This window comes from Nyctibius grandis, chromosome 1, assembly GCF_013368605.1.
Source record: "Nyctibius grandis isolate bNycGra1 chromosome 1, bNycGra1.pri, whole genome shotgun sequence".
Classification (NCBI taxonomy): Eukaryota; Metazoa; Chordata; class Aves; order Nyctibiiformes; family Nyctibiidae; genus Nyctibius; species Nyctibius grandis.
This window is the reverse complement of record NC_090658.1, coordinates 115791960-115805875: the sequence shown is the minus strand read 5'-3', so window position 1 is coordinate 115805875 and position 13916 is coordinate 115791960. Positions and strand designations below refer to the sequence as shown.

The following is a 13916-nucleotide window of genomic DNA, read 5'->3' as shown; positions in this document are numbered from 1 at the left end:
TATTGAGAACAAGACAGGGAATATTGTTATGCCACTTTTTACCAATCCACTGTACGCCCCTATCTTGAACACTGTATGCAGTTCCAGTCTCACCACCACAAACAGGAACAGTAGAACTGGTAAAGTTCATAGAATAGCAACAAACACCTTCCATAGAAAGAAGAACTAAATTTCACTCGAACTTGTCAGTCTGCAAGAGAAGCCTTGCCAGACTGAAAGAGGATCTCATGGAGGCTATAAAGTGATGAATGGCATAGAGGAAGCAAAATTGTTTACTGTCGTTTCCAAAGCAAGAAGCAAGGACCATCAAAAGGTGTCGCGAAATGTCAGGTTGAAAGCAAAGAAAGTGATTCTTCATACATACAATTACGCTGTGGAACTCCCTGCCACAGGAACTTATGGATGCTACAAATTTACAAGCAGCAGAGGGTCAAGTGGACAAATGTCTGGATGAAATACATTGAGAGCTGCTAAGGAAGAAGACACAACCTCTGATTTAGGGAGTCAGTAGACGTAAACTGTTGGAATTCAAAGCATACCCACTGGAAGCTTCACCAGCAGTTTGGTCCCTTATAATCTTCCCATCTTTGGAAATACGGAACTGGGAGACATACACTCTTGGTTTAAGCGCTATGTCTTGTCCTTATGTTCTTATGAAAAACTGAATACGGAATAATTTTATTCATGCTATAGCTATTGAAATATTTCAGGTTAACTAATGAGCAATGTGGCAAAAAGCAGCATGGGTGATGGTGACGGTTCTCCATTTTTGCTGAGTGCATCACTTGCAATCATCTTTGCTAGAGGCATCTGCAAATAGGCAAGAGATCAAGCTAAGTCCGGAAAACATAAACTGGCACACTACAGCGCAGCTATAACTCAAGTCCGTTTTCCTATGTTTTTAATTGCAGTAAGGTGTGCTGTTTGGGAACAGTTGACTCACGGACCCATTACTCATTATTTGTACCAAATGCCACAATCCCCAGCCGTGCTAAGAAAACTACACAAAACCTAGTGAAGTCATCTAGTAAAGTCACTCGCACGGACTGAGAAGAAACCATCTCCTGTGAGTTGCAAACACATGAGACATGTATGAGAGATCACTGTGCGTAAGAGAAGCTGTGAGAGCACTGGAGTCCCCCCCAGGGAGGGTCTGCATCCCGAGCTCACCCCAAAGAGGGGCTGCAGAAACACGGAGCCCCCTCACTTTCCTCCACAGGCGGGAGGCCTGTGCCCCCTCTGGGAGACCGCTAAGGGCGCCGTGGTGAGGGTGCTCCGAGTGACTCCTTTCGGGGGACGAACGCTGCTCCCAGCGCCTCACGCCCCCACAACGCAGCCGTTGCTAGGCACAGCAGCCGCGGTGACACCGCCCACGCCCCCCCGAGGGCGGGCTGCCCTCACAGCCGCCCCGGAGCAGCCAGGCCCCTCGCCGGGCCTCGCCTCAGTGCCCGCCCCCGCCGCCTAAGATGGCGGCCCCGCCCGCACCCACAATGCTCCGCGGGCAGCCGCCGCGCTTCCGGGTGCGGGCCCAGGAGGGCGGCGGGCTCGGTAGGGCGTGAGGGGCCGGCGGAGCGCGAAGTTTCTCCGACTGGATGTGAACAAACGAACGAACGAGCGGGCGGACGGAGGGAGCAGGAGGGAGCGGCGCCCGGACCATGAGGCTCCGATTGTGGCTGGTCCCTGCGCTGGTGTTGCTGTGGGGGCCGGGCGGGCTGGAGGCGCTGGGGCGCCCGCCGCGCCGGCAGCGCTACGGTAAGGGGCAGGGCGGGACCACGGCAGCCGCGGGAGGGGGTGTGAGGGAGAGACCACTGCTGCGGGGCGGGGGGGGAGGGGGCGAATGGGCAGAGACCACTGCCGAGGCGTTCCCAGCTACCGAAACGTGGCAGTGGGGTGAGGGAGACACCAGTGAGGGATGGGGTGGGGAGAATGGGGGAGAAACTGCTGCTGCGCGGCGGGTGGAGAGGGGCACACGTGCCTCTGCCAAGGGGTAGTGATGGGGTAATGAGTGGGGTGGGGGAGAGACCACTGCCGAGGGGCGGGGGGGGGCACACACACCTCTGCCAAGGGGTAGCAGTGGGGGGGAGTGGGGAGAGGGGTGTGGGGCACGGGAGGGAGCTGGGGACCCTGTGGCCTGGCTGAGCACCCACCTGAAGGCCGGCTCATGGCGGTGGGCAAGGCCGCGGCCTGCTCCTGTGCCTGCCTCCGGGTGGGTGTGCGCTGGGGAGCGCCTGGGGCCTGTGTGGGCCCCCTTTAGCTGAAGGCATCACTGATAGGCAGTGTTCGGGGGTCATTGCTCTTTGCAGGGGGGCGATGAGACCCTTTATCTTCACACTCGAGGTCTGCTAAAGAGTTTTTCTCACAGGAGTTCGTGTTATATTAAGACAGGATAATCATATAAATGTCTTCCGTTCATAGTTCTGGTTGGAGAGTCACCATTGCGGAGAGAGCGTGATGCTGTTGGAGCTATGTGACTTCTAGAAAAGCTTAACGCGGAGGAGGACCGTTGCTTTATTTAACTTCCGTAAACTTAGTTTTGCATCTAAACTTTACTTGGGAGTGAAGAAGTTGCAAACTTCTGTTTGATAAGCAAAAGCTTATCACTGAAATGGCAGCTGAGCTCTTGCGAGAGGTGGTGGTCATGTCTTACCCAGTCTTACCCAGTCAGATGTTCTCTCTCCAGTTGGTGTGGCCGGTGGTGACTGCTTCAAGTGCCTTTTCTTTGCTTAGATCTCTTGGCAGATTTCCCAGCAGACATCCAGGCTGCGCCTCTGTATACCTCTCCCGCACCTGAGGTGAACTTATGGTTCTGTGCAGACCTCAGCAACTGGTGGCTGCAGGAAGCTGGGGAGGACAGGGTTCAGTGGTGGATGCTCCGGGAAGTGTAGCAGAAACAGAACAAATGCAGCGTGTCCTTTCAGTATCAGGCAGGTCAGGGAGCTCCTCAAATAGAGGTTGCATTGTTGGGCTGTCAGATTTTTATGCCTTCTGAAGGACCTATCTGCTATGAATTTGTGTCATCTTTATCTGGTACCTTTTGTATTCATGGCCTCTGTACCGCAATGCCTGGACTGTGAGCTCAATTTTGTGAAATACTGCATGGAGGGAAAACTCCTTTCTTCTGTTTCTAAACTTTGACTATTTCTGTTGTCAGAAATGGTGAATATGGCAGAATTATTAATTTTCTTCCCACCTTTAGTGACTTGCAGACCTATGTAATTTGTCTCCTCTGTTGTCTCTCCTTTTTTTGAGGAGGAAAATCTTAGTCTATATAATAATTCTTAGTATGGGAAAAAATGACTTTATTGGTCTTTGTTACTTTTGTCTATACACTTTCTATTTGTATTGGATTTAGATTTTTATTTATTTGAGGTGTATGACTAGGACTGCAGGCAGTATTTGTGATACAAAGGTACCATGGATTTATAGTGATGAGTGCTTTTGGTACTTTCTGAGTAGTTTTTTCGCTTTTTTTTGGTTTTTTAATAGTCACTCCAAGATCTCATTTAGGGTTTTTTTTTTTTCTTTTAAAATTTTTGGGTCGTAATAACTGTGCTGAAATACTTTGCTGCACAGATATAGTAAGATTTGTTTTCTCATGTTATTTCACGCTTACTCACCTTGAATTTCATCAAGCATTTTGTTGTTCTGTCATTCTGTAAATGTATAGTAAATATATACTAAAAATAGTAAATATATAAAAGCATTTTGTGAAGGAGCTTGAAAAATCCAGGTGTGCTTCACTAACTGTGTTACATTTATCAACACATTTCATCCTTTCAGAATGCTAGTATATATGAGGCGCTACTTCCCTACTATCTTACTTAGCCACAGGTCTAGTAATTCACACTCTGTTGTTGTTATTACCTGTTTGTCAGATAGGGAAGTTGAGCATATTTGATGATTAGGCTCCTACGTGATACCTGGAGTGGAAATTGGTCCTGCGCTTGCCACCTTTCAGGCCACCTGCGGTGAGACCCGTGGCACTGTACTTGCGTACCAGGATTAGTAGGTGACCAGTTTCATTTTCTACGTGCCTTATAACTCTTGAGTTAATACATTCATGTCCTATTGACTTATTTCTCATTTTGTTGATTTGTTCTAAAGCCCCTGTCATTGAGTATTTAACTAGAGGCAGGTCTTTAGATTCATCCTTTCAAGCTTTTGGGGACCTTCTTAGTCTCCTCTGCAGTGAATGCTGAGGTCAATTATTCTCTTACTTTTTGGTGCTAGCCTTTAGCATCTGTTCTTGGGGTCATCTTTGCAGCTTACTTGTTTTACAAGCCCCTTTGATTATTTGGCTGGGTTATTTCTTTTGATATAATAAAAGCTATTTCAAGTCTTAGCTTTATGCCTTTTACGAGCTGCTCTTCAAAATATCTTTGCCTGCTTTATGGTGGTTTTATTTTCATCTTTTGCTGGAGTTCTGTTGTCCTCATCTTACACACAGCTTGGTTTTCTGAAATATCATCTTTTCCTTCTAACAACTTCAATGTTGCTATTTTAAGAGCTCTGTTTAACCACAGAGCTTGAGTTTTGTGAACTGAAATCAGATTTCTGGCAAGCAGTATCTTTAAGGAAGTTTAAAGGATTACCATTTTATGATTTCTATTAAGAACTTTCTTGCTTGTTTCTATAAAAGTTCAGTTTTTCAGGAAGGACAAAAAAATGATTATACAGTAAAAAATAGAATTTGACAAAGAATAGAATAAGCAGATAAAAAGACATGGGTCATTTCCCAGCATTTTTCAGCTGAAGTAATCTTAGGGTGTGGTGCTCCAGCAGTCTAAACTGATCTAAATTGGGACTGCCACAATCCTGGCCTCAGCTTTCTGATCCCTTCCCCATTCCTGTGAGCACATTCATGGAGCTAAGCCACCTGGAAGCTATAGCTTTTTTTTTTTTTTTTCCCGGTAAGGGGTAGGGTGTCTGTGTTCAGGTGTTTTCTGTTTCCGGAGTCTGCTCCCTGGACTAGCTCACAGTGTGACTGTCCAAGTGCCTGCCCTGTGTGTGGGGGGTAGCAGTGGTTTTGCTCAAGGTGAGGGATGAAGGTAGGATGGTATCCACCTCAGTTTGTTGCCTTTAGAAGATCTGGAAGCGAATGCTCTTTTTAATAATATTGACAGCAGGGATTAACTTCTGGGAGAAGTGTGACTCTACTAGCCAATACGATGATTGTTATAGTTTTACCTCTGAAAAATTAATGTAAACACTTTAAAATTTTTTCTTGCCATTGTCGTTTATCTCTGAAGATAACCTTTTATAACTATTAAATATTAATACTGTTTGTCTTGGAGATCAGACATATCTGAATGATAACAGGCCCTAATGTACTTGAAAAGAGTAATACTGCAAATACCCAGCTTCAGTGCTGTTGCATATATCACTGAATATATCGAGAGAACTGCTTGAAGCTGTTTTACAACACAGTGGTATTAGTGCGCTGCCACTAAGCAGCATCTATCCAGGATTGCCTGGAATAATGTCTATATGTTAAATGTGTCTTACTCTACTGTTACCTGTTTTGAATGAGATCTTTTTATTGTGAGCTAGTCAGGGAACTGAAAGAAATAAGATAGCTGTTCCTATCCTGGGCAGATGATATTCTTTGAATCAGTCACTGGTGGTCTTTTTCTACCTGCTATATTGCACTAATAAAATCTGAGGCAGATAACCTGACCTTGCATTGCTTTTTCTCCACACTGCTCAAATACTATGCAGAACTCAAAGCAAACTGCATGAGCTGAAGAAATGACCCATTTGAAATGATTCGGTACAAACCTACGTAATGCACATCAGAAGACTAGATCTACAACTTGTTGAGTGAAAAAAACAAATGATAGTGGTGGTGAGGAATAAACTGGGGGAGCTGAGTGATACAGAGGGCAGCATAAAGTCATTTGCAGTCAGTTTTGAACTCTGCTTCACACTTGGTGTGACACAACGCAGGAAGTCTGAAAGGCCAGGAACGTAACAGCTGCTGAAGAGTTAAGGGGTTGGAAGTTTAGCTCAGCGTCAAGAGTGTGCAGTGAGATAGTTGGTGACAAAATCCTTATGCAAGATTAAACTTTGTCCTTCTGGACTGAAGCATTGTCGAAGACTAAGATGAGACCTAGGTAAGGGCCAAATGACTAATTTCCCTGCCGTAGTCTGCCATTTTTGTTACTGTTTCTTATCCCGTTCTAATACCCTTTGAAGCAAGATGTCTGTTTTGGATTGAGCTAGTTTTGACTCCACAAACTGAAGGCTGGGTGTGTATCTCACTGTGCACCACATGGAGGAGAATCCAAGAACACGCAGCCTAATAGCAGTATGTTGCAGCAAGTGATACCTGCCCGGGATGCTGCGGTATTATTTCAAAATCGTTGCAGGACTTTGTAGATGCAGTGTTTCCATAGGTGGTATTACAGGCTAAGTAATAAAGATACAGTCTTCTGTACACTGTGTCTCTATATAAACAGCAAATGCTTCATGTAGACATGATCTCATTAAAAGCAAATTTGATTTTTTGTGGTGTGGATTGGCAGTCTGTTCTATGGAGGTGCTTAATATTAAGGTTTTAAATTACTTTTCTCGGGTTTGTTTTCTTTTGTCGTGTGAATCAGTCAATGACTGTTTCCATTTCCAACTGAAAAAAAAAAAAGAAAATGTGATAGAAATGTAATTCCTGACAGAAGTACTCAAAGTCAACAAAGTGAAGAATGTCAACACTAGATTAAATTCTAATTATTAAGAATTACCCTTAAGTATTGCAAGATTTTTGTAATGGGAACATGATCAAGTGCTCAGTGTGAGTTTGGTTTTCAGTAGTGCCGATTTGGTCTGACCTCTAAGGAGCCAAAAAGTAAAATTCTTGTTGGCATTTAAGATTTGGGGTGGTTTTATTTTCCTTTCCCTGCACCATAAAAACTGACAACTTCACTGCTGCTGTTCATTGCTGATAGCAGCGGTGACTCATCTCAGTTTCACGCTTCTGCTACTCTGGAATTTTTTTGTGGGGGTGCAAAAAGCCTGGCTTGGCTTTCTGCTCTGTGGCTGGAAGGGCTGAGCGAGGAAGCGCAGCCAGCCAGCTCTTTGGTGCAGAGTTCTCATTGTGCTCTAATGTTACACCAGGATTTAATTATGTGTTTAGTAGTCAGTAGAGATTTATCTTTGAGATAGAAGTTTGTATTTAACTTCAGTTATAAACAAGTTGATTTCCCCCCCCCAGCTTTTTTATGAACTGCAGGAGTCCGAGTTTGCCTGTTTCCCAGACTGATCAAGAGAAGTCCTTTGCTGTGTATAATAAAAGGTTAACCAAGAGCCAGGTTTCTTTAACAAAGAGCAGTACATCCTGCTGTCCTGTTCTACAGATTTCATATGCCACACTCAGAACTTGCTTGTTTTGGGGATATCCTGCAACCCTCTCAGTGGTTCTGATGGTCTTCTTGATGTCTTTTATTCTTGCAGATATATGCGACCGTACTGCCCACATTTACACCACTCGTGCCCTGCATTATCCATCCTTGTCTTCCTGTGCTGCTCTTAATATGCATTATGTGTACTTTTTTTTTCCTCCTTGATAGTTTCGTTTTTAACCTACATAGGTACATGAGTGGGGGTGGGAAGGGAAAGGGGCTCTGTTATGCAGGGAGGCACCTGTAGCTGCCACCCACTGGGTGCCGATCCATAATTACTGAGGTGTTGAACAGGAACATAGTATCCCTTGCATTCCTTCGTTTCTTTTCTCACCTTTTCACATTGTTACTGAAATCATAAAGTTCTGCCCCTCAGTACCTGTGACGTGCTTTGAATTTTGGAAGGTCATGTCTGAGTGAGTCCAAAATCGTATCCACGAGGAGAAGAGATGCAGTCAGATGGGGAGAAGGGGTTGGTCTCACAAGTGTAGCCCAGACAGTAATTAGTCTCTACCTAGAATTAGCTCCACTCAAATTTATTTTGTGACACAGCAGGATTTTGTGGTGTGGTATCTAAGCACAGTAGCGAAGCTGACAGGTTTTGGAGAGCCAGACAAATGATCTGTTTTCAGAGAATACTACATCCTGTGACTTGGCTGTTGTTGTCTACAGGATGTATGAAAGCATGTGATTTTTGGGGTGGGTTTTTTTTTTTGAGCATCGAGTCATATGATGCTGTTCTGGTTGAAGATGTGGCAGCTGTATTGCCCTTGTTTCACTTTGACTATGAGGATGTTAGTTCAGTGGGCTTCCTTGTTTTTTATAATGTCAATATTTGAGCAGGTTATTGCATTCCTCTCTTTTTTTTTTTCCCAAAAGTGCTTTCTGCTTTCACTAACGGGACAGACTCAGATATTAAATCAAGTAGATCCAAAAGAATAAATTTTGTTCCTCACTGGTCCCTATTTAAGATGTGTTTAGTAAAGGAGAAAATTTGCAAGGTTGGAAGTGTGTGAGGTAACATGTAGGAGCCATTGGGGGTATTCAGCTGATTTAAAACCACCATAAATAACAGTTTAATTATCTGTACGGCTTCTCCTTAACAGAATTTGCACCCTTAAGGAAATAATTGCACTGTCCAGAAACAGATGTCTCTTTTACTGTTGGGAAGAAAACTTCGTAGTAGTATACGGGTGCAGCTATATGAACAAGTTTTTCCTGAGATGAGCTAAATGGTGTTTTGTAAGTTGTTAGCTTTTCCATGGTATCCATCACTGGGCACTTCTGAATGCGTGGTAAGTAGAGAGTAATTTACGTTGTGTAACTGCAGGAAAAGTATACCATGGAGTAGCTGGTAGATGGTGAATCGGCAGCCTGCCTTACCTCCCAGTGTGAGGTCTGTGTAACCGTACCCCGAGGCTTTGTCTGCGCTGCGCTGGTGACTAACTGAATTCAGGCACCTTGTTTTCTCACATGGTTTAGCAACTTTGGTGCAGTTGGGATCGAGTCAAAAACATGCCTTTTGAAACACTCAGCAGTGCTGATGTGGCTGGCCATTCTTGCTAACAGGTTTGTCTAGAAATGTGTTTAAACAGAGTGTAAACCTTTATCCTGTTATGGTTATAAGCAGACTTGACATACATTTGATTCTTGCTTTGAACTTGTTTCTCACGCAAGTTCTTCTGTTCGTGTATACTCAATGAGCAAAGCAGCAGCCAGTCTTTGGTGGAAACAAGTAAACATGATTTATCTAAACTGTTAAAAGCATGGGCTGTTTTGCATGGGATAAATGTTTCAATTCGCTTTGTTTTCTGTCTTTGGCAATGGCTCTGTACCAGATGTACTGGAGAAAGATGCTACAGCCTGTGTAACGAGCTGTTACGGAACAGCTTTCCCACAGATGGATCTTCTCAACAGTGTCCTCTTCATCAACGGTTTCCTAAAAGCAGTGTAAATGTTAAGAGAAGGTACCCATAAACAACTGGCATGACTGAATCACCTCCTGCCTGGTGAAAACCGTTTGTGTGCCCAGTTGAGATATAAATATATTGGTCTTCTCCATTAGTGCTCTCTGGAATGGTGCTCCAGTCAAAAGATGCCGCGATATTGCAACCAGTAACCGGCTGTTACCACAAACACGAGGGCAGCTGTTTTATGTAGGGTGATGGAGACCTGCTTTAGCTCATATGGTTAAGGTTGGAAAGACTCCAGTCTGTGTTTCCGGGTCCAAATTCTGACTGAGGCTGTGAATTGTATTTGAAGTGACTATATTTGGTCACTTTAATCATTTTAATGTATGAAGAAGAGCATAATTTGGAGAATAAAAAAATAAATAATAACAATAAAGAATATAGAGCCCTTCAACCATTCAGTCACTACCTGGCTGAATCAGAAAAATTGTTATTAGTTAGCTGCTTACAAGCTTTTGATGGGTGTTTGATTCCCATTGGAAATCAGCTAGAGATCAGTACCCAGGTTGTAGTTGATGAGTGCCACACGGAATACAGGCTGGAGCCCTTTTTCAGTCTTGGGCATGCCAATGATTCAACAGTCACACTGCAAAATCCTCCCCGAGTTCGTTTGCTGTGCTTGTTTCAGGACTTCTCTCTGTAGGCTTGTCATCCCATCTCAGTGCCTTTTGACAGGAGATTTATTTCTGCTTTTATTCCCTTTGGGATGGTTGGAGAAATAACTGCAATCATTCCTGCAAACCCCTCTGATGCTCTTGTGGTAATTTTTAAATGCTGAAAGTAGTGTTTTTTAAAATATTGTTGGATCTTGTGTTTTAGGTAGAGACATTTTCTATCATGGGATAATTGTGAAGAGAGTTTTAAAAAATATTAATTATATCTTCTGGATTAACACTTCATGCTTCTGGATAAGCTTAACCTTTCTATAAATAATGCAGTGCAAAAGGATGGTTATGAAATGGCTGACTTGCCACATTTACTTGTTGCTTTCCGGGCAGTAGATTGAGCATGAGATCATGGGAATTTACTGTTCTGCTTATGAAATCTGAGCTGGTTAGAGAAGGGTGCCGTTGGTATTTCAATTGTTAGCTGAGCACTTGAAGAGAAACCTCTTCTTTTGAAATACATGCAGTGGCCTCCAACTCAGTGAGCAGAGCTGTTGCACAGTACATTCTTGAGCTTTTTGCTGCTGGAGTAGCCTGCTGCAATGTCTACTGGCCCCTAATTTATTTAAAAGATACTTTCCTGTGTGAAGTTCAAAGTCTAGTGGCAGTAGGCTTTTAGCCTTGGAAGGAGGTGAAAGAAAAGGAGGAAACGGTGAGTTCAAAGTTGGGGGCAGAGGAAAAATCGCTGCTGTGGATTTCTTCTCGAGAACTCTGGGGTATCGTCTTTGTCACCAGTGTTCCTTGTTTCTCTTACAAACCTGAGATGTGTATGTACTTAGGAGATCCCTCCCCAGGAGAAAAGGTGCAATGAGGTGAAGGCTGGAGATCATAAATAAATAAATATTTGGGATATCAGGATGAAATTAAGATGTTCTTCTCCAAAAAGAGAGGAATGCAGAAATCTAGGAGGGGCCAGAAGGAAAGGAACCACAGGAAAGTGGTTTGGGAAAACCTGAGTCAGCTCTGCTGTTGAAGCCCATGGGAAATTACTCTTGGACCATAGTGAAGATAATGAGGAAGGAATGCCAGAAAGATATTAAACTTGCATAAAAAGCAGTCAAGTATATGCTTGCTGCAGCTCCCGTTCACAGACTGCTGTACAGTTGGACTCTGTACAGTTCTGTATTTTGTTTAAAATAATGGCATTTCATCTTTTATTTTCAATAAGCCGTGACCATGAATTAATTTTCACAGTATGAAAATTTTACAAAATAATTTTGGTTTGAGTGTTTTACCAATATATTTTTTTCTACATCTGTGTGATACCTGAATTACTTCACAGGTTTATGTCTAGCAGCAGCATGTCTTAAGTTTTTATGTCACAAGTAAAATTAAAAGCAAACAAATTTAGGAAGAGTAAGAGGAAATACGAACAAGTGCATTCTTGTTTCAGGGTTACAGGAACTAGGAGTGTCCTGTGTTTCATTTGTTACTTCAACAGAATCATCTTACTCATCTTCATCAGCTCTGTAGGTCTTGTTCTTACTACCCTTCCTGTGTCTCTGTCAGGCATTTCCAGAAGGGTGTTTGTGTGTTGAGGTGGAGCAGGACTTCTGAAGTTCTCCTTGCCTACCAAATAAAAACCCACTAATTTCTTTAGCAGATTTATCAGTTCTTTTGCCATGAAACTGAGACGTTTTGTCTGGCATAGTTGCACCTGCTTCTTGCTCTTTGGCATGACCTTCCCCAGGTTTCTGGGCTGTACTTTGCAGGCAGAGGTGGAAAGGGGCAGGAGGAGTAGTGTTTTGCAGCTGGGGTTGTGCCTCTCGGGCAGAGCTTGTGCTTGGTGAGTCCCCGAGCAGTGCAGCAGTGGTACCACACCTCTCTTGCTTCATGGCCCACATACCACACGCTTGCTCTGTATCACGAACTGGCATTTGGTATCCCATATATCAACATTCACTTTAATTGAGGGGTCTGCGCTAGCTGAGTGTGTTGAAAGAATCTCAGTTTAATTAAAACAATTTAGGACTAGACAGTTTAATGAGGTTTTCTTCAGAATTGATTTTCCCTGCCTGTCCCTACCCTCCTCCCAGGTGGTTTGGGCTGAGGGCAGGTGCCAGACCATAAGCAATGAATTATAATGGGTTTTCTAAAGAAGAGGGATGTTTGGGGGTTTTTAGGTGTTTGCTCACTGTGTGGCTCTAGTGAACCAGCTCTGCAGCATGGGGCAAGCTAACGATGAAGGCGCTGCCTGGCATGCAGCAACTGGGCATGTAAGGGATAAAAAACCACAAGACGAAGGAAGGTGGTGGAAACTTGCCTTTGCATATAACCTGAAATGCAGGGTAATCGATTGCAGGTGCTCTCGACTTGTGGGTTGTAAACAGAAGTCAGGAAATTGCAACTGCACTGCCCTTCCTGTGTTGCTCAACGGCCGGGGAGGGGCAGGTGGGGAGGGAGAAGCAGTGGAGCCGCTGCTTGATGGCTTCTGCTGCACAAGAAGGTCACCTGTCCATCACTGGCAGGTCTGGTGCAGGGCCAAGAGGGCTGTGAGGGTCATCTTTGTCATCTTTGTTTCTGCAGCTCCCTCACTTCCAGTGTACACGAGCACACATGTGCACATACACTGGTGGGTAATTCTCCCCACCCGCCCCCCTGCAAAAGAACAAGCGAGGTGCTTGCCTCGGCCCAAACAGTGCACCTGTTCTTAAAGGCTTTCTTGGGCTTTAGAGGCATGTATTTGGGGATAAATGATGGTACTGAGTGTCAGATTTAAAAAAAAGTAACAATTATTTCAGGAGCTATACCAATCTAGATTTCAAGTTGGCAGTCTTGGCTCATTGCACAAGAGCCAGTAAAACTCAGCTTACTAGTGGTGCTACTTACTTACAAGTCCAATAAAACGCGTGAGTTACTTGGCCGAGTGGTGTAAACTAGTGATCAGGGCTCTGAAGAAGTAGAAGGCCATCTTTGTTAATAAAAACCCACTTTGGTAGCTATCATGTCTTGTTTAGAAGCACAGCTGGAAATGGAGGGGAAAAAATTGAGTTTTTTTAATAAAGAATGATTTGATGAGCACTTCTGCCTCTTCTAAAACACAGCTAACTCCTCATTTGGTGCAGTGAAAAGAGTGAACACCTCTGGCAGAGAAGGAAGACGGTGATGTGGGAATAAGGGCCTCTGTTTAAGGCTGTAAACAGCAAATGAGTCGATGGGCACTGGTGGAAACAAAGGTGGTTGTCAGGTGTCTCACTGCATGGTGGGTGCTTGTCGTGGTTTAACCCCAGCCAGCAGCTCAGCCCCACGCAGCCGCTCGCTCGCTCCCTCCTGGTGGGATGGGGGAGAGAATCAGAAGAGTAAAAAGGAGAAAACTTGCGGGTTGGATAAAGGCGGTTTAATAGGCAAAGCAAAAGCCGCACACAAGCAAAGCAAAACAAGGAATTCATTCACTGCTTCCCATCGGCAGGCAGGTGCTCAGCCATCTCCAGGACAGCGGGGCTCCATCATGCATAACAGTTGCTTGGGAAGACAAACGCCATCGCTCTGAGCATCCCCCCTTCATTCTTCTTCCCCCAGCTTTATATGCTGAGCACGATGTCGTATGGTGTGGGACATCCCTTTGGTCAGTTGGGGTCAGCTGTCCCAGCTGTGTCCCCTCCCAACTCCTTGTGCACCCCCAGCCTACTCACTGGTGGGGTGGTGGGAGGAGCAGAAAAGGCCTTGACTCTGTGTAAGCGCTGCTCAGCAATAACTAAAAATCTCTGCATTATCAACGCTGTTTCCAGCACAAATCTGAAACACAGCCCCATACCAACTCCTATGAAGAAAATTAACCCTGTCCCAGCCAAAACCAGCCCAGTGCTCCAGAGAGGAGGAGCGTGAGGGGTGCTCCTGGCGAAGGCCTGCCTTACACAGCAGCAGGAGGCCTTATCAGCCAGAGTCAA

At 44.5% G+C, this 13916-nt stretch overlaps 1 protein-coding gene across 2 annotated transcripts in view; it reads left to right on the top strand.

Annotated features, from left to right (window-relative positions):
* Nucleotides 1-1516: 1516 nt before the first annotated feature.
* ADAM17 (ADAM metallopeptidase domain 17) overlaps nt 1517-13916 on the top strand; it is a 37348-nt gene continuing 24948 nt past the window's right edge. For both annotated transcript variants that reach the window (XM_068405815.1, XM_068405823.1), the window contains exon 1: nt 1517-1752. In XM_068405815.1, the coding sequence (XP_068261916.1) occupies nt 1656-1752 (97 nt within the window). In that variant the 5' untranslated portion in view covers nt 1517-1655. The remainder of the gene's footprint in view (nt 1753-13916) is intronic.